The 24,204-nt window shown below is 45.2% G+C and overlaps 1 protein-coding gene across 1 annotated transcript in view; it reads left to right on the top strand.

Annotated features, from left to right (window-relative positions):
- Positions 1-20,593, top strand: part of LOC143766398 (uncharacterized) — a 46,766-nt gene extending 26,173 nt beyond the window's left edge. The window contains exons 7-8 of the mRNA XM_077254058.1: positions 8,975-10,226; positions 18,982-20,593. Of these exons, the coding sequence (XP_077110173.1) occupies positions 8,975-10,226; positions 18,982-19,765 (2,036 nt within the window). The 3' untranslated portion in view covers positions 19,766-20,593. The remainder of the gene's footprint in view (positions 1-8,974; positions 10,227-18,981) is intronic.
- The last annotated feature ends 3,611 nt before the right edge of the window (positions 20,594-24,204 follow it).

The raw sequence follows: 24,204 nt of genomic DNA, 5'->3' as shown, positions 1-24,204 counted from the left end.
ACTTCACTTTTATGATCAATAACATTTAAGGTTGAGCGAAACGGATCGGACAAATTCAAAAATCGCCGACTTTTGGCAAAGTCAGGTTTCATGAAACCCGACCCGATCCTAGTGTGGGATCGGCCATGAGGTCGACGATCTTCGCCCCAAAGTCGCGTTTCGTATGACGCTTTCAGCGCCATTTTTCAGCCAATGAAGGAGGACGCAGAGTGTGGGTAGCGTGATGACATAGGTCTCGGTCCCCACCATCTTAGAGAAGGGCATGACAGTGATTGGCTTGCTTTCTACAAGGTCACAGGGGATATAAAGGGGCGTGCACGCCGACCGCCATCTTACTTCTGCCGATGTTAGCATAGGGAGAGGTTGCCGCAGCTTCATCAGAAGCAGGGATATAGTTAGAGAGGGAAGATTAACCCCCAAACTGCTTGTGCTGTGGCGATTTCCACTGTCCAACACCACCTTTTTTTTGCAGGGACAGTGGAGGCTATATTTTTGTGCATCAGCTCTGTAGCTTATTAGGCTGCCTTATAAGGCTCCCTGATAGCTGAATTGCTGTTTGCACGCTGCTGTGCAAACCAACTACTTTTTTTAAAGCAAAAATCCTGTTGCTCCTTTCTGCACAGTTATCTTGTTTATTTGTCCACACTTTTGTGTGCAGCAGTCCTTTTTATTGCTGCCATACTTGTCCTGACATCATTGTAGGGAGATTGAAATTGTACTACAGTCCTTTTATTTTTTCATATATCTTCCAGCCACTTTCTGTCACTTACATTGTGTTGTTTTATACACAGGGCCTGAGTTTTGGTTCCGTCTCCCCCCCCCCCCCCCAAAAAAAAAGAGAGATTTAAATTCTCACAAAGTGGATATACCTCAGTCCTGTTAGTTTGTCGTATATCAGCCAGCCACTTTCTGCCACTTTCATTGTGTTGTTTTATACACAGGGCCTGAGTTTTGGTTCAGTCTCCCAAAAAAAAGGGAGATTTAAATTCTCAACAAGTTTATATACACCTTCTACCTTGTTTTGCAGTACCATATAACGGTTGTTATTTTGGTTAGATTTTCCAAAAAATGAGGAAGTCTGGTGGAAGAGCTCGTGGCCGTGGGCGGTGGTTGCCAGCTGGTACTAATGGTGGGGGTGGTGGTGGTGCATCTGGTGGTAGTGGTAAAAGCACAATAGCACCTAAGGCTGGAGGTGTTGAGCCAGCGTCATCGTCTGGCTACACAAGGCCTGGAAGGCTCCCTTATCTGAGAGTAGGAAAACAGCTTTTAAAGCCGGAGCAGCAGGAAAAAATTTTGGCTTTCCTTGCTGACTCAGCCTCTAGCTCTTTCGCCTCCTCTTCAGAAAGTTCCAAATATAAAAACAGCGAGTTGTCAGTGGATGCTCCCGCTCAGGAACAAGATGTTTCCTTGTGTCCTTCACCCAAACCAAAAGTGAAGGATGCGTCAGGCGACACTACAGGTTACTCCATGGAGCTCTTTACACATACCGTGCCTGGGTTAGAAAGGGAAATTGTTAACTGCCCATTACAAGATGAATCGGACGTGGAGTGCACTGATGCACAGCCACAGCTAGATTATTATGCTGTTCCATTGACTCAGATCACTACATTGCCCTTGCAGTGTACTGAGCCAGAATCTGACCCTGATGAGACTATGGTGCCCCGTCCCAAACGCTATAGCACCTTACACGGTGACACAGAGGAAGGTGCACATGACATTGAAGAGGAGGTGATAAATGACCCAGTTGTTGACCCAGATTGGCAGCCATTCGGGGAAGAGGGTGCCGATGCCAGTAGCTCAGAAGCGGAGGAGGATGATCGAGCAGCCATCTATATCGCAACAACTGTCATCTGGCAGGCCCGTATCAGGCCAAAAACGTTTGTCAAAAACAAAAACAGTTTTAGGACAGCGTGGCCATCCGTTGAAAGTAGCACAGCGTGCAATGCCTGAAAAGGTATTCGATAGTAGGAAGAGTGTAGTGTGGCAATTTTTTAACCAAGATCCGAATGATCAGCGCAAAGTTATCTGTAAGAAATGCTCAAAGACCTTTAGCAGAGGGAATAATCTTCAAAATTTAAATAAAACGTGCATGCTTAGACATTTAACCAGCATGCACTTGCAAGCCTGGACTAACTACTAAACGTCCCGTACCGTTATTGCTCCTGCTCAGAATGAAGGTAGTCAGCAACGCAACATTGCTTCCCTCACTGTAAGCCCACCAGTTAGGACACCACCAGCAGCAAATGTGGAGGTATCGTCGCAAGGCCAAAGCAGTCAGGGAATCACAAGGTTATTGGTAGGAAACACTGTTTGTAGACCAACATCAAGAATACCATCACCAACCCTCTCTCAATCCGCCATGTCCACCACCACCCCCGCTAGTTCCACCATATGCAGCTCTCCAGTCCAGCTGACCCTACAAGAGACTCGTTAGGAAAAGAAAGTACTCATCCTCTAATCCGCATACACAGGGTTTGAACGCCCATATTGCTAGACTAATCTCATTAGAGATGATGCCCTACCGGTTGGTTGAAAGCGAATCTTTCACAGACCTGATGGCCTACGCAGTACCACGCGATGACCTACGCAGGAGGCACTTCTTTGCGAGAAAAGCCATCCCAGCCCTCCACCAGCATGTCAAAGACCGCATTGTCCATGCACTGAGGCAATCAGTCAGTGGAAAGGTGCACCTCACAACAGATGCATGGACCAGTAGGCATGGCCAGGGACGTTACGTGTCCATCACGGCGCACTGGGTTAATGTGGTGGATGCAGGGTCCACAGGGGACAGCCATAGTGGGACAGATCTGCCTAGCCCACGGTCTAGGAAACAGTTGGCTGTAGGCGTTCGCCACCCCTCCTCCTCCTCCTCCAGAAGCGAAAGCTCGTCCACAGAGCGCAGTCGCTAGACCACTCCATCCGCAGCTGCCAGTGTTGCACACAAGGTGTCCCATTATCAAACAGGTAGTGGTAAGCGTCAGCAGGCTGTGTTACAAATGAAGTGTTTGGGCGACAACAGACACACTGCGGAAGTACTGGCCGAGTACTTGCAGCAACAAACTCAGTCATGCCTGGACAGTGTACATCTTGAGGCAGGCAAGGTAGTCAGTGATAACAGAAGGAATTTTATGGCTGCCATAGCCCTTGCAGAACTGAAACACATACCTTGTCTGGCTCACACCTTGAACCTGGTGGTGCAGTGTTTCCTCAAAAATTATCCGGAGTTACCAGCCCTGCTCCTGAAGGTGCGAAGACTTTGCTCGCACATCCGCCGGTCACCCGTACACTCCAGCCATATGCTGAACCATCAGCGATCGCTGAATCTTCCCCAGCACCGCCTAATAATCGACGTTGCAACAAGGTGGAACTCCACACTGCACATGGTTCAGAGGCTGTGCGAACAGAGGCGTGCTGTAATTAATTTGTGGGAGGATACACATACATGGGCAGGCACTTGGATGGCAGACATGGAGTTGTCTGGTGTGCAGTGGTCGAAGCTACAAGACCTCTGTCAAGTCCTTCAGTGTGTTGAGGAATGCACACGGCTGGTTAGTGCAGACGACGCCATCATAAGCATGAGCATCCCACTAATGCGTCTGCTGATGCAAAGTTTGACGCACATTAAGGAGCTGGCGTCTGCAGCCAAGGAGGAGGGAAGGATTGTTGACAGTCAGCCATTGTCTGCTCAGGGAACTCTCCTGGACAAGGTGGCGGACGAAGAGGAGGAGGAGGAGGATGATGGGGATGAATATTTATGGGAGGAGGATGCATCTCGGGGCAATAGAAACTGGTGGCGTTGCAAGGTCAGGTACATGGTTTTTGCGGGACACAAGTGATGTTGATTTGCAAGAAAGTGCTCCTCAACCCAGCACTAGCAGTGAATTGACACCTGGAACATTAGCCCACATGGCTGAGTATGCCTTGCATATCCTGAAAAGGGATCAAAATGATGACCGATGATGATTACTGGTTGGCCTGCCTCCTGGATCCACGCTATAAAGGAAAATTACAAAATATCATGCCACATGAGAACCTTGAGCAAATATTGGCTACCAAACAAGCTACTCTTGTAGACTGTTTAGTTCAGGCATTCTCAGCACACAGCGGCGGTGATGGTTCTCACACAAGCCGTAGGGGGCAACATGGCAGAGGTGTTAGAGGTGCACAATTCCGAAATGGCATTGGACAGAGGGGTTTTATGACCAGGTTGTGAAGTGATTTCGCAATGACCGCTGACAGGACAGGTACTGCTGCATCGATTCAAAGTGACAGGAGACAGCATTTTTCCAGTATGAACTACTTTTCCTCCCTCATCGATGTTCTCCCTCACAGGTCATTCCCCTTTGATTACTGGGCATCTAAAATAGACACCTGGCCTGAATTGGCAGAATATGCATTACAGGAGCTCGCTTGCCCTGCTGCTAGTGTGCTATCCGAAAGAGTCTTCAATGCTGCTGGTTCAATACTGATCGAAAAAAGGACACGTCTGATTACCCAAAATGTCGATGATATAACCTTTATTAAAATGAACCAATCATGGATTTCAAATTATTTGGCCCCACCTTCCCCTGCTGACACGTAGCTTGCCTGAAAAATGTCTTCTTTTGGCCTCCTCTTACTGACTGCTTCAATTCCTCCATTTGCAGCTGCTGAATGTCCACCATAGGCCATTTTTATACCTCCCTAAATGGGCTGACTCCCCCCACAGGGCTGTGGTCACCACCTGGCGCAAGCACCCGTGTGAGTGCCGTTTGCCTGGACAGGTGGGTGTGCCCACTCTTGGGCGACTGCACTGGCACAGGGTCCCTCATAGTACAATGAAGTGTCTCTGACGGTGGTGGTGCACAACCAACGTCAGACACACCGTCGTAATATGAGAGGCCCTGTGCCAGTACCACTGCCCACGAGAGAGTGTTCCCCCCCAGCTCGAACAGTGCTCTACCACTTGCAATACTTACCTCTCCCTGCTCCACCACTGTGTAGTCTGTGCTGTTAAATCCTTCAATGGCACTGCCAATACAAATTTGTTGAAATGATAGTTAAAATATACAGGGGCTCTGGCCTCCATTTAAACCAGTTAATACTTTGCGCCTACTACCACTGTCTGCTACTCAGCAGAGGAGCCCACCCCTTTACCCAGCTATGCCACCTGTTTATTTATGAACAATTTTTTGGCAGACATTTAGCCCACTTTATTATTTGGACCTACTAACTGTGTCGGCCACTCATTACAGTTTTCCCCCACAGAACAAAGCAATGCCGCCTGTTTAGTCCTGTTACCGCATTTGAACTGCATTTAACCTACTTTATTATTTGGGCCTACTAACTGTGTCCGCCACTCATTACAGTTGTCCTCCACTGACCAAAGCAATGCCGCCTGTTTAGTCCTGTTACCACATTTGAACTGCATTTAGCCTACTTTATTATTTAGGCCTATATCTGTGTTTCCTCCTCATCCTGCCCACTGTCAGCCACTGCTAGATGCTGGTACATTGACCCAAACCACTACATAACCCTTGCACTCTATACAACCAGAATCTGACCCTGCTGAAAGTCAGGTTCCCTGTTGTGAATTTGCTTTTTGCTCCCTCTAGTGGTTACTAGTTTTTTGACTCTGGTTTTTCTGTCATTCCTTTTATCCGCACCTGGGTCGTTAGTTAGGGGTGTTGCTATATAAGCTCCCTGGACCTTCAGTTCAATGCCTGGCAACGTAGTTATCAGAGCTAGTCTGCTGTGCTCTTGTCTACTGATCCTGGTTCCAGTTATATCAGCTAAGTCTGCCTTTTGCTTTTTGCTATTTGTTTTGGTTTTGTATTTTTGTCCAGCTTGTTCCTAATCTATATCCTGACCTTTGCTGGAAGCTCTAGGGGGCTGGTGTTCTCCCCCCGGACCGTTAGACAGTTCGGGGGTTCTTGAATTTCCAGTGTGGATTTTGATAGGGTTTTTGTTGACCATATAAGTTACCTTTCTTTATTCTGCTATCAGTAAGCGGGCCTCTCTGTGCTAAACCTGGTTCATTTCTGTGTTTGTCATTTCCTCTTACCTCACCGTCATTATTTGTGGGGGGCTTCTATCCAGCTTTGGGGTCCCCTTCTCTGGAGGCAAGAAAGGTCTTTGTTTTCCTCTACTAGGGGTAGCTAGATTCTCCGGCTGGCGCGTGTCATCTAGAATCAACGTAGGAATGATCCCCGGCTACTTCTAGTGTTGGCGTTAGGAGTAGATATATGGTCAACCCAGTTACCACTGCCCTATGAGCTGGATTTTTGTATTCTGCAGACTTCCACGTTCCTCTGAGACCCTCGCCATTGGGGTCATAACAGTACTGTTATGACCCCAATGGCGAGGGTCTCAGAGGAACGTGGAAGTCTGCAGAATACAAAAATCCAGCTCATAGGGCAGTGGTAACTGGGTTGACCATATATCTACTCCTAACGCCAACACTAGAAGTAGCCGGGGATCATTCCTACGTTGATTCTAGATGACACGCGCCAGCCGGAGAATCTAGCTACCCCTAGTAGAGGAAAACAAAGACCTTTCTTGCCTCCAGAGAAGGGGACCCCAAAGCTGGATAGAAGCCCCCCACAAATAATGACGGTGAGGTAAGAGGAAATGACAAACACAGAAATGAACCAGGTTTAGCACAGAGAGGCCCGCTTACTGATAGCAGAATAAAGAAAGGTAACTTATATGGTCAACAAAAACCCTATCAAAATCCACACTGGAAATTCAAGAACCCCCGAACCGTCTAACGGTCCGGGGGGAGAACACCAGCCCCCTAGAGCTTCCAGCAAAGGTCAGGATATAGATTAGGAACAAGCTGGACAAAAATACAAAACCAAAACAAATAGCAAAAAGCAAAAGGCAGACTTAGCTGATATAACTGGAACCAGGATCAGTAGACAAGAGCACAGCAGACTAGCTCTGATAACTACGTTGCCAGGCATTGAACTGAAGGTCCAGGGAGCTTATATAGCAACACCCCTAACTAACGACCCAGGTGCGGATAAAAGGAATGACAGAAAAACCAGAGTCAAAAAACTAGTAACCACTAGAGGGAGCAAAAAGCAAATTCACAACAGTTCCCCTTCCCGCATACTATACCACCTTACACGGGGACAAAGAGGAAGGTGCAGATGAACGTGCAGGTTCCTTCATCAGGTGGGGGGGGCATACTCGTTGGCGACGTCACTGGCACAGGGCCCCTCATAGTACGCAAAAGTGTCTCTGCCAGTGGGAGGCGCCACCTGCCGTCAAACACACCGCCGTACTATGAGGGGCCCTGTGCCAGTGCCAACGCCAACGAGTGGGCCCCCCCTGCTTGCTCAGGATCACAGCACTTGCAAAGTTGAAATATTTACCTCTCCCTGCTCCACCGCCGTGACGTATTCCGCGTTTGCTGGGCCCACGAAAATCTTGAGCCAGCCCTACCCCCCCACAACTTTAGCCAAATGATCCCCAGTTTTCAATGCCTTACTATTATTATAAAGTAAATTAGGATTGACAAGCTTATGTAATAAGAATTGATGTTTTTGGCATTAAAATGGGCATTGTAGGTGTTTTCCTGTCCTCCACTCACTGCTGACTTTGATTCCCCATTGACTTGCATTGGGTTTCGTGTTTCGGTTGGCCCCCGACTTTTCGCAATAATCGGCCGATTTCACCCGACCAGACTTTTGACAAAGTCTGGTTTCGCGAAACCCGACTCGATCCGAAAAAAGTAAAAGTCGCTCAACTCTAAAAACATTAAGTGTGCAGTGAGGGACAAGTGTGAATTTCTGTACAATAACAACAGAATTTCCCTTTATCCTGACAGTTCAATTTCTTTTAAAACTGAATAACTTCAAGAAGGATTGTGATAATCTACATAAAAATCATTACACCGATGCCATATATCTCTAAGCTGTGTTCATGGCTGTATATCTATATTTATGACACCTCAGCTTTGACCTAATATAAAGAGTTCTTTAAAAGTCTAATATTTCTTCTTTAAACTCATGTGATAGAAAATATTGGCCTTTATGATAGTTTATATTGCCAAGAGCCACAGAGCCTCATACTCTAATTACCCCAGAGATGTTTCACCATTAGTTACTAATGTTTTATACTTAAAAGACTGTTCAGCTTGATCATTTCAGTATGTGTTATTGTGTATAGTCATAGTTTTGCCCATCACCCTTTAACCCCTCTACATGCATCTGGACTTACACACAGATCCCTAGGTTGGGCCGCGTTGATACTTGCTTTTCTGTAGTATGAGATGGCAACAACATTAGTCAAATTGTCTGGTCACGATCGGGGAGGCAGAGAAAATACAAAATCAGAAGACGCAAGTGTAGTCAGTAAATGGACCAGGGTCACAACAGGAAACAAATACATAAGCCGGGAGCTGAACACAGAGGACTGAACCAGAGGAAACAAGGCTGCATCTGGCAGCTTCCGGCAATATGCTGCAAGCTTTAGTAGGGTGCGGTGCTTTCTAATTGGCTGAAGCAGGGAGCATATTACTTCAGTTGGACAGCACACACACCCAAACTGCCAGACTGGATAGTTCTCACAAGTCGCAGGCACCTTAATCTTAGTGGCTGGACAGAGTCTGCGCTACCCAAAGATTCTGGTTCCAATGTATCCTCCATTACCAGCACCTGCAGAATGAATATGGCCGTGCCTGATGGCAGAAGCAGACATCATAGGACCAGGTCTCAGAGGAGATGTAACACATAATTTCTCCTACATTACATTGGTTGCTTTTTATTCCATATGTGGGAGGCAGAATGAACAAACAGTTGAACACCACGTTCTACTGGTTCATGCTATAAAGTTTTCTATTCTACTGTGAACTGTCAATTTCTTGGTGAATGATTCAATATTTTTACACAACTTGCCATTTTTACAGACAGTTTAAGTAGAAATGCTCAAAAGTATAACATTTGAGGATATTTTGTTGAAAAATAGTAAATGTTTTTTATATTAACAGATGACTGTACCAGGAGATCAGAGGAACAGCTGACATTTTCAATTTTTAAATCGGATGATGTTAAGATCGTACAGGATACAACTGAAGTGAATTCCATTACTCCAGATATACCATCATCCCTTCATAGCAAAGCTCTGTCATTTGATCCTTTCAAACAGATAATGTCTTCTGATTCATTACCGACTACTAAGGAAAATCAATGTCGCAAAATAAGCATTAAAAAACCAACTGCTCCTAAAGCAAAGAAGCCATTTTCACGTTCAGAATATGGAAATAGTTTTCCCCTTGAAAAGTCTTTTCTTGAACATCAAAAAATTCACAGAGTAGAGAATAGATTTGCCTGTTCCAAGTGTGGGAGATGTTTTAACCAGAAATCAGATCTTGTTATACACCAGAGAACTCACACAATAGAGAAACCTTTTTCTTGTTCAGAATGTGGGAAACGTTATATCCAGAAATCTCATTTTGTTTTACATCAAAGAACTCACTCAGGGGAGAAGCCCTTTTCTTGTTCAGAATGTGGGAAATGTTTTAACCAGAAATCAGATCTTCTTATACACCAGAGAACTCACACGGGAGAGAAGCCTTTTTCATGTTCAGAATGTGGGAAATGTTTTAGCCAGAGATCTCATTTTGTTATACATCAAAGAACTCACACAGGGGAGAAGCCTTTTTCTTGTTCAGAATGTGGGAAATGTTTTAGCCAGAGATCTCATTTTGTTATACATCAAAGAACTCACACAGGGGAGAAGCCTTTTTCTTGTTCAGAATGTGGGAAATGTTTTAACCAGAAATCAGATCTTCTTATACACCAGAGAACTCACACGGGAGAGAAGCCTTTTTCATGTTCAGAATGTGGGAAATGTTTTAGCCAGAGATCTCATTTTGTTATACATCAAAGAACTCACACAGGGGAGAAGCCTTTTTCTTGTTCAGAATGTGGGAAATGTTTTAGCCAGAGATCTCATTTTGTTATACATCAAAGAACTCACACAGGGGAGAAGCCTTTTTCTTGTTCAGAATGTGGGAAATGTTTTAACCAGAAATCAGATTTGGTTAAGCACCAGCGAATTCACACAGGGAAGAAGAAACTTTTTTCATGTTCAGAATGTGGGAAATATTTTACCCGGAAAGCACATCTTGATCACCACCAGAGAACCCACACAGGGGAGAAGCCTTTTTCTTGTTCAGAATGTGGGAAATGTTTTAACCAGAAATCACATTTGGTTAGGCACCAGCGAATTCACACAGGGAAGAAGAAACCTTTTTCATGTTCAGAATGTGGGAAATGTTTTACCCGGAAAGCAAATCTTGATCACCACCAGAGAACCCACATAGGGGAGAAGCCTTTTTCATGTTCTTAATGTGGGAAATGTTTTAAATGGAAATTGCATTTTCTTAAAGAGTTTGTCATTGTTTGGCCTTGTTAAAATAAAAAAACCATATTCACCTTCTGTGCCGGTGCTGTTCCGGCGGTATCAGCACTCGTATTCTTGGGGCTCATATGAGGTTATTACATCACACATTCCCTGTACCCAATCAGCCCCAGCTTCACTGTTCCCACCATCAGACGTATTTAACATCAACAGGAAGCTAGGGCTGTGACTTTTTGACTTCTTATAGTTCGATTTTTCTGAAAGTGAGAACAGTGAAGGCAGCGCTAATTGGATGCAAGGTTCAAATTACATAACAACCAGAGCCCCCAAAACGCAAGTGCTGACACCACTGGAAACGCACCGGCATAGGAGGTTTATAGAAGTGTTTTTTAACTTAACAGGACCAAACATAAGGAATTAGAAGTCAAAATCCTACAAAGAGAGAAGAAGTCATTATCATACATAGAGGGAATTAATGGAGAACCTTATTTTGTTGACCATCAAAAATAACTCATACTGGAATAGACTTTACAGTGGAGAAAATAAGTATTTGATACACTGCCAATTTTGCAAGTTTTCCCACTTACAAACAATGAAGAGTAGTGTTGAGCGATACCTTCTGATATTTGGAAATATCGGTATCGGATTGGATTGGCCGATATCCAGAAAACATCGGATATTGCCGATACCGACACCCGATACCAATGCAAGTCAATGGGACGCAAATATCGGAATTAAAATAAGCCCTTTCTGTCCTTGTACATCCTGTTCCGGAGGGGGGAAGAGTGTGGGCAGTGCGTGGGCGGAGACTGTGTGAAAGTGAGGGATCGTGGGGGGTCTGTGTGGGCCTGCCAGGGGTCTGCGGGCTGCCGGGGGTCTGTGTGGGCCTGCCAGGGGTCTGTACGGGCCTCTCGGGGGTCTGTGCGGCCTGCCGGGGGTCTGTATGGGCCGCTTGGGGGTCTGTTCGGCCTTCCGGGGGTCTGTGCGGCCTGCCGGGGGTCTGTATGGGCCGCTCGGGGGTCTGCGGCCTGCCGTGGGTCTGTGCGGCCTGCCGTGGGTCTGTACAAGCCTCTCTGGGGTCTGTACGGGCTTCTCTGGGGTCTGTGTGGCCTGCCAGGGGTCTGTGTGGCCTGCCTGGGGTCTGTACGGGCCTCTCGGGTTCTGTGCGGCCTGCCGGGGGTCTGTGCGGGTGTGCAGGCATCGTCCAATGGGACTACAAGTCCCATCGGGCTATGCCTGCTACAATGGCAGTGATTGACACATTAGCCAATGATGGGACAGTAGTGGTCCCATCATCCGGCTAATGTATTGAATGTAAAAAAACATACTACATACATACATACAACATACTACATACAAACTACATACATACATACATACAACATACTACATACATACAACATACATAAATACATACATACATATTACATACATACAACATACATACTACATACATACAAATATTAATGCCACTTTTCTGGTGAGGTGCCCATACTTATGCACCTGTCAAATTTTGTTTGAATGCAGATTGCACATTTTCTGTTAGTACAATAAACCTCATTTCAAGGCAGAAACATTACTGTGTCCAACAGTTATTAGATATATCAAACTGAAATAGCTGTTGCAAAAAAACTATTTTTATAAAACATTAAGCTTAAGAATAATAGGGGTGCCCAAACGTTTTCATATAACTGTACATACTACATACATACAACACATACATACTACATACATACTACATACATACTACATACAACATACATACATACTACATACATACATACTACATACATGCATAGTGCATACTACGTATATATGCAGCGCCCCAGAGTCCTGGTCGTTGCAGTACTGTTGCTCCGCCACGAAGGGGGGCTATGGTACGTCTGATGGCACTGAAGGAGTTCATCTGACCAGGTATCACAGACACCAATACATTTCACAGTCTGGCCTCCAGGGGGAGCTAAGGGCACTATGTATTAGGCCACTCCTCACAGTCTGGTAAAACTGGGGGTTGGATAGGAAGTTAGATCAGAAAGCTGACTGGGTTGGAACCAGGCAACACCTTGTGGCAGAGGGTGTTGTAGGGGAAGATTCGGAGGGGTCCCTGTCAGGGGTGGGATCCTGACAGAGGCCTAGCAACCAGAGAGAACGTTACGGGACCGCGCCTGCACGATATAGCGGCGGTACCCCAAGAAAGGACAAGAAGCGACGTTTATTGTGCTGAGTGAGAAACGAGATCAACGCAACAAGGAGAATACCAGTAGGAGTCGTGCTGTAAGACGAGGCAACATCCTATTGAGGCGCATAACCGGTGGCCGGAACGCCGAGGAAGTATAGAGCTCCAGGCCAAACTTCAAACCTACGGCAGGACAGTCAGTTATAGGCGGGCTGTCTCACCCAAATGACCTAGGAAGACACAGGGGGGTAACAACAGGAGTGGGGCGACGCTAGAGTCCCGGAAGAGCTCCGAGCCTCCCCGTCATACGGGTGCGTCCTAACCATAAGATCTGGGGGACGTGGAAGAACATCAGAATCGAGTTGTGAGGGAACACGAGAAACAGACACAACAGTTGTGGGGACTATCCCGTAAGCACAGCAGGGGAGGACCACAACACACAAGCGCTAGAAGGTAGGCACAGATTTCCACCTGCAAAGGGAACTCTGGAGGTGCCATCGGACCGGTCAGGCTTGCGCAGCCCGGTTAACCGTATTCCGGATTGAGGACCCTGAAGCCTTCAGTAAAGAGGTAAAGAGACTGCAACCTTGTGTCCTCGTTATTTACTGCATCGCACTACCACCACCATCCACACCTATTATTGGGCGCCCCTCAGCAGGGTCACGGACCGGGTCTAGCCACCGTGACAACCCCAGAGCAGAGACTCAGAGGCCCGGTACCGGGTACCCCTGCGGCAGTGGGGGCGCTGCAGTCACCACCTGGCGCAAGCACCCGTGTGAGTGCCGTTTGCCTGGACAGGTGAGTGTGCCCACTCTTGGGCGACGGCACTGGCACAGGGTCCCTCAGTACAATGAAGTGTCTCTGACGGTGGTGGTGCACAACCAACGTCAGACACCGTCGTAATATGAGGGGCCCTGTGCCAGTACCACTGCCCACGAGAGAGTGTTCCCTCCCAGCTCGAACAGTGCTCTACCACTTGCAATACTTACCTCTCCCTGCTCCACCACTGTGTAGTCTGTGCTGTTAAATCCTTCAATGGCACTGCCAATACAAATTTGTTGAAATGATAGTTAAAATATACAGGGGCTCTGGCCTCCATTTAAACCAGTTAATACTTTGCGCCTACTACCACTGTTCTACTCAGCAGAGGAGCCCACCCCTTTACCCAGCTATGCCACCTGTTTATTTATGAACAATTTTTTGGCAGACATTTAGCCCACTTTATTATTTGGACCTTCTAACTGTGTCGGACTCTCATTACAGTTTTCCCCCACTGAACAAAGCAATGCCGCCTGTTTAGTCCTGTTACCGCATTTGAACTGCATTTAACCTACTTTATTATTTGGGCCTACTAACTGTGTCTGCCACTCATTACAGTTGTCCTCCACTGAACAAAGCAATGCCGTCCGTTTAGTCCTGTTACCAATTTTGAACTGCATTTAGCCTATTTTAGTATTTGGGCCTACTAACTGTGTCTGCCACTCATTACAGTTGTCCTCCACTGAACAAATCAATGCCGCCTGTTTAGTCCTGTTACCAATTTTGAACTGCATTTTATTATTTGGGCCTACTAACTGTGTCTGCCACTCATTACAGTTGTCCTCCACTGAACAAAGCAATGCCGCCTGTTTAGTCCTGTTACCACATTTCAACTGCATTTAGCCTTCTTTATTATTTGGGCCTACTAACTGTGTGTGCCACTCATTACAGTTTTCCTCCACTGAACAAAGCAATGCCGCCTGTTTAGTCCTGTTACCACATTTGAACTGCATTTAGCCTTCTTTATTATTAGGGCCTATATCTGTGTTTCCTCATCCTGCCCACTGCCCAGCCACTGCTACATGCTGGTACATTGACCCAGACCACTACATTCCCCTTGCACACTACACAGCCAGAATCTGACCCTGCTGAAAGTCAGGTTCCCCTTCCCGCATACTATACAACCTTACACGGGGACAAAGAGGAAGGTGCAGATGAAAGTGCAGGTTTCTTCATCAGGTGGGGGGGGGCATACTCGTTGGCGACGTCACTGGCACAGGGCCCCTCATAGTACGCAAAAGTGTCTCTGCCAGTGGGAGGCGCCACCTGCCGTCAAACACACCGCCGTACTATGAGGGGCCCTGTGCCAGTGCCAACGAGTGGGCCCCCCCTGCTTGCTCAGGATCACAGCACTTGCAAAGTTGAAATACTTACCTCTCCCTGCTCCACCGCTGTGACATATTCCGCGTTTCCTGGGCCCACGAAAATCTTGAGCCAGCCCTACCCCCCCACAACTTTAGCCAAATGACCCCCAGTTTTCAATGCTTTACTATTATTATAAAGTAAATTAAGATTGACAAGCTTAAGTAATAAGAATTGATGTTTTTGGCATTAAAATGGGCACTGTAGGTGTTTTCCTGTCCTCCACTCACTGCCGAATTTGATTCCCCATTGACTTGCATTGGGTTTCGTGTTTCGGTCGGCCCCCGACTTTTCACAATATTCAGCCGATTTCACCCGACCCGACTTTTGACAAAGTTGGGTTTCACGAAACCCGACTCAATCCGAAAAAAGTAAAAGTCACTCAACTCTAAATAGCCGCCAGCACGCCGACTGCCACACGTGCCTTCCTCAGGGTCTCAGCTCCCCGGTCCTCCATTACGGACACCATATCTATATGAGACATTGCCATTCAAGGTATTTATCTTCAGCGGTGTTACCTGCCCTTATGGGTGCCATGCGCACAACTGCGACTCTGATATCAGCGCTGACATGCAGTTATTTTTCCCTTTATCTTTTCAACAGTGGGTTTCCGTGCCACGCTCTTCATACCTATAAGTATATCCTTTATTTTTCTATATTTTATTGTGCGGGACTTAGTTATTTTCTTCTCCAGCATATTGGACACTTGGGTTCAGGCAATTTTATATCATAGAAACATAATTGCATATATACAGCATGGCTATTTCTTTAATGTGTATCCTGGAGTTACCATCATACCTACAATGATTTGATATGTACCTACGTATTCTTTATATTACAAGCCTCAGAAAATCTATAATTTGTCTAAACGACGTTATTGTGGTTCAATCCCACGAACAAAATAGGGGGACATGAGGGAAATGTTCACCCTTATTTTGTGTTCTATTTTTTCCTCAGGATAATTTCTTGTATTGGATTTACTTTATGTGTTATCTGGTATATAATTACTCTTATATATATATTTCAGAAGGACATTTAATCTCTTGAAAAAGGCGTTTTAAGCCGAAACGTTGAGAAAAGAATTGTATGTGTCCAAATCAAGTGTACTGAAGATATATGCATTTTTTGAAACCCCTTTTCTTACCACAATGGAAAATAAACTGTGAAATCTTGAAATTCATTATTTAAAGTGTGCCGGAGTCATTTTTCATATATTTTAGTATTGGGCCTACTAACTGTGTCTGCCACTCATTACAGTTGTCCTCCACTGAACAAATCAATGCCGCCTGTTTAGTCCTGTTACCAATTTTGAACTGCATTTTATTATTTGGGCCTACTAACTGTGTCTGCCACTCATTACAGTTGTCCTCCACTGAACAAAGCAATGCCGCCTGTTTAGTCCTGTTACCACATTTGAACTGCATTTAGCCTTCTTTATTATTAGGGCCTATATCTGTGTTTCCTCATCCTGCCCACTGCCCAGCCACTGCTACATGCTGGTACATTGACCCAGACCACTACATTCCCCTTGCACACTACACAGCCAGAATCTGACCCTGCTGAAAGTCAGGTTCCCCTTCCCGCATACTATACAACCTTACACGGGGACAAAGAGGAAGGTGCAGATGAAAGTGCAGGTTTCTTCATCAGGTGGGGGGGGGCATACTCGTTGGCGACGTCACTGGCACAGGGCCCCTCATAGTACGCAAAAGTGTCTCTGCCAGTGGGAGGCGCCACCTGCCGTCAAACACACCGCCGTACTATGAGGGGCCCTGTGCCAGTGCCAACGAGTGGGCCCCCCCTGCTTGCTCAGGATCACAGCACTTGCAAAGTTGAAATACTTACCTCTCCCTGCTCCACCGCTGTGACATATTCCGCGTTTCCTGGGCCCACGAAAATCTTGAGCCAGCCCTACCCCCCCACAACTTTAGCCAAATGACCCCCAGTTTTCAATGCTTTACTATTATTATAAAGTAAATTAAGATTGACAAGCTTAAGTAATAAGAATTGATGTTTTTGGCATTAAAATGGGCACTGTAGGTGTTTTCCTGTCCTCCACTCACTGCCGAATTTGATTCCCCATTGACTTGCATTGGGTTTCGTGTTTCGGTCGGCCCCCGACTTTTCACAATATTCAGCCGATTTCACCCGACCCGACTTTTGACAAAGTTGGGTTTCACGAAACCCGACTCAATCCGAAAAAAGTAAAAGTCACTCAACTCTAATAACATTAAGTGTGCAGTGAGGGACAAGTGTGAATTTCTGTACAATAACAACAAAATTTCCCTTTATCCTGACTTTTCAATTTCTTTTAAAATCGAATAACTTCAAGAAGGATTGTGATAATCTACATAAAAATCATTACACCGATGCCATATATCTTTAAGCTGTGCTTAGTTCATGGCTGTATATCTATATTTATGACACCTCAGCTTTGCACTAATATAAATAGTTCTTTAAAAGTCTAATATTTCTTCTTTAAACTCATGTGATAGAAAATATTGGCCTTTATGATATTTTATATTGCCAAGAGCCACAGAGCCTCATACTCTAATTACCCCAGAGATGTTTCACCATTAGTTACTAATTTATTATACTTAAAAGACTGTTCAGCTTGATCATTTCAGTATGTGTTATTATGTATAGCCATAGTTTTGCCCATCACCCTTTAACCCCTCTACATGCATCTGGACTTACACACAGACCCCTAGGTTGGGCCGCGTTGATACTTGCTTTTCTGTAGTATGAGATGGCAACAACATTAGTCAAATTGTCTGGTCACGATCAGGGAGGCAGAGAAAATACAAAATCAGAAGACGCAAGTGTAGTCAGTAAATGGACCAGGGTCACAACAGGAAACAAATACATAAGCCGGGAGCTGAACACAGAGGACTGAACCAGAGGAAACAAGACTGCATCTGGCAGCTTCCGGCAATATGCTGCAAGCTTTAGTAGGGTGCGGTGCTTTCTAATTGGCTGAAGCAGGGAGCATATTACTTCAGTTGGACAGCACACACACCCAAACTGCCAGACTGGATAGCTCTCACAAGTCGCAGGCACCTTAATCTTAGTGGCTGGACAGAGTCTGCGCTACCCAAAGATTCTGGTTCCAATGTATCCTCCATTACCAGCACCTGCAGAATGAATAAGGCCGTGCCTGATGGCAGAAGCAGACATCATAGGAGCAAGTCTCAGAGGAGATGGAACACATCATTTCTCCTACATTACATTGGTTGCTTTTTATTCCATATGTGGGAGGCAGAATGAACAAACAGTTGAACACCACGTTTCACTGGTTCATGCTATAAAGTTTTCTATTGTACTGTGAACTGTCAATTTCTTGGTGAATGATTCAATATTTCTACACAACTTGCCATTTTTACAGACAGTTTAGGCTACTTTCACACTAGCGTCGGTACGGGGCCGTCGCGCTGCGTCGGCCCGACGTACCGACGCATACTGTGCAAGCGCCGTTGCAACGGGGGCAGTCGGATGCTGTTTTTCCACGCATCCGCTGCCCCATTGTGAGGTGCGGGGAGGTGGGGGCGGAGTTCTGGCCGCGCATGCGCGGTCGGAAATGGCGGACACGACGCTGCAAAAAACGTTGCAAGCAACGTTTTTTGCGGCCGACGGTCCGCCACAACACGACGGTTGCGACGTGTGTCAATGCGTTGGTTAATGTTAGTGAATGGGGAAAAACCGCATCCTGCAAGCACTTTTGCAGGATGCGTTTTTTCTGCAAAACGACGCATTGAGACGGATTGCAAAAAACGCTAGTGTGAAAGTACCCTTAAGTAGAAATGCTCAAAAGTATAACATTTGAGGATATTTTGTTGTAAAATAGTAATTATTTTTTTATTAACAGATGACTGTACCAGGAGATCAGACGAACAGCTGACATTTTCAATTTTTAAATCGGGTGATGTTAAGATCGTACAGGATACAACTGAAGTGAATTCCATTACTCCATATATACCATCATCCCTTCACAGCAAAACTCTGTCATCTGATCCTTTCAAACAGATCATGTCTTCTGATTCATTACCGATTACTAAGGAAAATCAATGTCGCAAAATAAGCATCAAAAAAACAACTTCTCCTAAAGCAAAGAAGCCATTTTCACGTTCAGAATATGGAAATAGTTTTCCCCTTGAAAAGTCTTTTCTTAAACATCAAAAAATTCACAGAGCAGAAAATAGATTTGCTTGTTCCAAGTGTGGGAGATGTTTTAGCCAGAAATCAGATCTTGTTATACACCAGAGAACTCACACATTGGAGAAGCCTTTTTCATGTTCAGAATGTGGGAAATGTTTTAACCAGAAATCTCATTTTGTTATACATCAAAGAACTCACACAGGGGAGAAGCCCTTTTCTTGTTCAGAATGTGGGAAATGTTTTAACCAGAAATCAGATCTTCTTATACACCAGAGAACTCACACGGGAGAGAAGCCTTTTTCATGTTCAGAATGTGGGAAATGTTATATCCAGAAATCTCATTTTGTTATACATCAAAGAACTCACTCAGGGGAGAAGCCCTTTTCTTGTTCAGAATGTGGGAAATGTTTTAACCAGAAATCAGACCTTCTTATACACCAGAGAACTCACACGGGAGAGAAGCCTTTTTCATGTTCAGAATGTGGGAAATGTTTTAGCCAGAGATGTCATTTTGTTATACATCAAAGAACTCACACAGGGGAGAAGCCTTTTTCTTGTTCAGAATGTGGGAAATGTTTTAGCCAGAGATCTCATTTTGTTATACATCAAAGAACTCACACAGGGGAGAAGCCTTTTTCTTGCTCAGACTGTGGGAAATGTTTTACCCGGAAAGCAAATCTTGATCACCACCTGAGAACCCACACAGGGGAGAAGCCTTTTTCTTGTTCAGAATGTGGGAAATGTTTTAACCAGAAATCAGATTTGGTTAGGCACCAGCGAATTCACACAGGGAAGAAGAAACCTTTTTCATGTTCAGAATGTGGGAAATGTTTTACCCGGAAAGCAAATCTTGATCACCACCAGAGAACCCACATAGGGGAGAAGCCTTTTTCATGTTCTTAATGTGGGAAATGTTTTAAATGGAAATTGCATTTTCTTAAAGAGTTTGTCATTGTTTGGCCTTGTTAAAATAAAAAAAACATATTTACCTTCTGTGCTGGTGCTGTTCCAGCGGTATCAGCACTCGTATTCTTGGGGCTCATATGAGGTTGTTACATTACACATTCCCTGTACCCAATCAGCCCCAGCTTCACTGTTCCCACCCTCAGACGTATTTAACATCAACAGGAAGCTGGGGCTGTGACTTCTCTTTGACTTCTTATAGTTCGATTTTTCCGAAAGTGAGAACAGTGAAGGCAGCGCTAATTGGATGCAAGGCTCAAATTACATAACAACCAGAGCCCCCAAAACGCAAGTTCTGACACCACTGGAAACGCACCGGCATAGGAGGTTTATAGAAGTGTTTTTTAACTTAACAGGACCAAACATAAGGAATTAGAAGTCAAAATAATACAAAGAGAGAAGTCATTATCATACATAGAGGGAATTAATGGAGAACCTTATTTTGTTGACCATCAAAAATAACTCATACTGGAATAGACTTTACAGTGGAGAAAATAAGTATTTGATACACTGCCGATTTTGCAAGTTTTCCCACTTACAAACAATGGAGAGTAGTGTTGAGTGATACCTTCCGATATTTGGAAATATCGGATTGGATCGGCCGATATCCAAAAAATATCGGATATCGCTGATACCGATACCCGATACCAATGCAAGTCAATGGGACACAAATATCGGAATTAAAATAAGCCCTTTCTGTCCTTGTACATCCTGTTCCGGAGGGGGGAAGAGTGTGGGCGGTGCGTGGGCGGAGACTGCGTGACTGTGTGGGACCGTGGGGGGTCTGTGCGGGCCTGCCGGGGGTCTGTGTGGGCTTGCCGGGGTTCTGTATGGGCCTTTCGGGGGTCTGTGCAACCGGCCGGGGGTCTGTGCGGCCTGCCGGGGGTCTGTATGGGCCGCTCGGGGGTCTGTGCGGCCTACCGGGGGTCTGTACGGGCCTCTCGGGTCTGTGCGGCCTGCCGGGGGTCTGTACGGACCTCTCTGGGGTCTGTATGGGCTTCTCTGGGGTCTGTGCAGCCTGCCGGGGGTCTGTGCAGCCTGCCGGGGGTCTGTACGGGCCTCTCGGGGACTGTGCAGCCTGCCGGGGGTCTGTGCGGGTTTGCAGACATCGTCCAATGGGACTGCAAGTCCCATCGGGCTATGCCTGCTACAGTGGCAGTGATTGACACATTAGCCAATGATGGGACAGTAGTGGTCCCATCATCCGGCTAATGTGTTGAATGTAAAAAAACCCCCAAAAACATACATACTACATACATACATACAACATACTGCATACAAACTACATACATACATACATACCACATATATACTACATACATACAAATATTAATGTCACTTTTCTGGTGAGGTGCCCATACTTATGCACCTGTCAAATTTTGTTTGAATGCAGATTGCACATTTTCTGTCAGTACAATAAACTTCATTTCAAGGCAGAAATATTACTGTGTCCAACAGTTATTAGATATATGAAACTGAAATAGCTGTTGCAAAAAAACAATTTTTATAAAATATTAAGCTTAAGATTAATAGGGGTGCCCAAACTTTTTCATATAACTGTACATACTACATACATACAACACATACATACTACATACATACAACACATAAATACTACATACATACAACATACATACTACATACAACATACATACTACATACATAGTACATAAATACATACAATACATTCATACATTACATACAATACATACATATAGACATACAGTACATATAACATAGAGTACATACTCACCATCACTTGTCATTTTAATCCCCGAAGCCAGTGTCATCTGTAAAAAAGATTTAAATAACAAACAACTAATATACTCCCTGATCTGCAGAAATCCACGAGTGTCCCACGACTATCTCCCGTGGAGAACGGCAGCATCAGCTGATGCGACCACTCTCTAGGGGGGTTCCAGGAACACAATAACAGGAGGAAGGTATCCTTCCGCACTGTATTCCTCCGCCGCTGTAAAAAAATAGTCCCTAGTCTCACTTTTGGCATTGCTGTGTGAGAAATTTTCCCATGCAGCAATTGCCATAAAGTGAGACCTCTCAGTGATGCACTGCAGGAGCCATTGTCTATTGTCAGTGTGTCACTGAAGGTCCTATAGAGCAGTGACATCACCTGATGTCACTGTTCTATAGTGGAGATCGTCGTAGGACACTCGTTATTAATTGGACTACGGCGGACAGGTAGTATACGGTTTATTTTACATTTTCTGCAGGCGCTGAAGTATGGTAAGTATGGTTAAATGAAGAATATTAAAATACTTTTTTCCTAATGTGTGTGTTTTATTAACCCTTTAAAAGTATTGGATTAATAATGGATAGGCGTCTTATTGACGCCTCTCCGTTATTAACTCGACTTAATGTCACCTTACAATAGCAAGGTGACATTAACCCCTTATTACCCCATATCCCACCGCTACACGGGAGTGGGAAAAGAGGGGCTAAGTGCCGGAATTGACGCATCTTACAGATGTGCCATTTCTGGGGCGGCTGCGGACTGGTATTTGTAGCGGGGGGGGGCAATATCCATGGCCCCTCTCTAGGCTATGAATATCAGCCCGCAGCTGTCTGCGTAGCCTTTCTTGGTATAAAATATAGGGGGACCCCACATCATTTTTTGGGGGGGTTCCCCTATTTTAATAGCCAGTAAAGGCTACGCAGACAGCTGCCGCTCTTTTACCACTCCCGTGTAGCGGTGGGATATGGGGTAATAAGAGGTTAATGTCACCTTGCTATTGTAAGGTGACATTAAGCCGGGTTAATAATGGAGAGGCGTCAATAAGACGCCTATCCATTATTAATCCAATACTAGTAAAGGGTTAATAAAACACACACATTAGGAAAAAAGTATTTTAATATTCTTCATTGAACCATACTTCTCAGCGCCTGCAAAAACCGTAAAATAATAACCGTATACTACTTGTCCACCGTAGTCCAATTAATAACGAGTGTCCGACGACGATCTCTCCTATAGAACAGTGACATCGGGTGATGTCACTGCTCTATAGGACCTTCAGTGACACACTGACAGGAGACTGAGAGGTTACTAGAGTTCAAAGTCTCACTTTATGGCAATTGCTGCATGGAAAAATTTCTCACACAGCAATGCCAAAAGTGATACTATAAAGGATACCTTCCTCCCGTCATTGTACTCCTGGACCTAGAGAGCGGTCGCATCAGCTGATTATTACAGCTGACATCCGGCACTATGTGCCAGGAGTGGTCACCGACTGCTCCCGGCACATTCACCCCACGGAACACTGCAATCATACATGATCGCAGCGTTCCGGGGGCATAGGGAAGCATCACGCAGGGAGGGGGCTCCCTGCGTGCTTCCCTGAGATCGTCGTTACAACGTGATTTGATCTCGTTGTTCAGAGGGTCTCCTACGTTCTATTTGCAGGCCATGGATCCAAAATGGCCACGGTGGCTCCTTCTGGGACCTGCAGGGAGGTGGCTTGCAAGCGCCTACTCAGAGCAGGCGCCGGCAAGCCTGGAGCACTGCCTGTCAGATCGCTGATCTGACACAGTGCTTTGCAAAGTATCAGAACAGCGATCTGACACTATACTGTGATGTCCCACACTGCGACAAAGTAAAAAATAAATTGTTCCAGTAAATATATTTCTTTAAATAAAAAAACAAAACAAAAGTACACATATTTAGTATCGCTGCGTCCGTAACGACCTGACCTATAAAACTGTCCCACTAGCTAACCCCGTCAGTGAACACCGCTAAAAAAAGAGGCAAAAAACAACGCTGTATTATCATACCGCCAAACAAAAAGTGGAATAACACGCAATCAAAAAGGCATACAAATAACCATAGTACCGCTGAAAACGACATCTTGTCCCGCAAAAAACGAGCTGCTATACAGTGTCATCAGCGAATAAATAAAAAAAAAAGTCCTCAAAATAAAGCGATTCAAAAATAATTATTTTTTATATAAAATAGTTTTTATCTTATAAAAGCACCAAAACATAAAAAAATATAAATGAGGTATCGCTGTAATCTGTTGTGAACTCCGTTCTCGAACTCCCTCCTGTGGTCAGGAATGGTACTTCTGTGAGTTCTGTCCGTGGACTCCCTCTGGTGGCTGAAAGTGGAGCTGCTGGTCTGGAAGTGGCTTCCTCAGCTGCATCGTTTAGGACTGGGCTGGTTCCTCTATTTAACTCCGCTCAGATCATTACTTGATGCCGGCTGTCAATGTATCAGTACTGGTTCAGATCTCTCTTGGATCTCTCTGATGTCCTGTTTACTTCAACAGAAGCTAAGTCCCTGCTAAGCTCATTTGTTGTTCATTTGTGTACTGAATATATTCCTTAGTACCTGTTAAGTTTCTGTCCAGCTGGTTATCATGATTTTG

Source organism: Ranitomeya variabilis, chromosome 4 (genome assembly GCF_051348905.1).
Source record: "Ranitomeya variabilis isolate aRanVar5 chromosome 4, aRanVar5.hap1, whole genome shotgun sequence".
Taxonomy (NCBI): Eukaryota; Metazoa; Chordata; class Amphibia; order Anura; family Dendrobatidae; genus Ranitomeya; species Ranitomeya variabilis.
The sequence above is the reverse complement of the archived record's forward strand: the minus strand, read 5'-3'. Positions and strand labels throughout refer to the sequence as shown.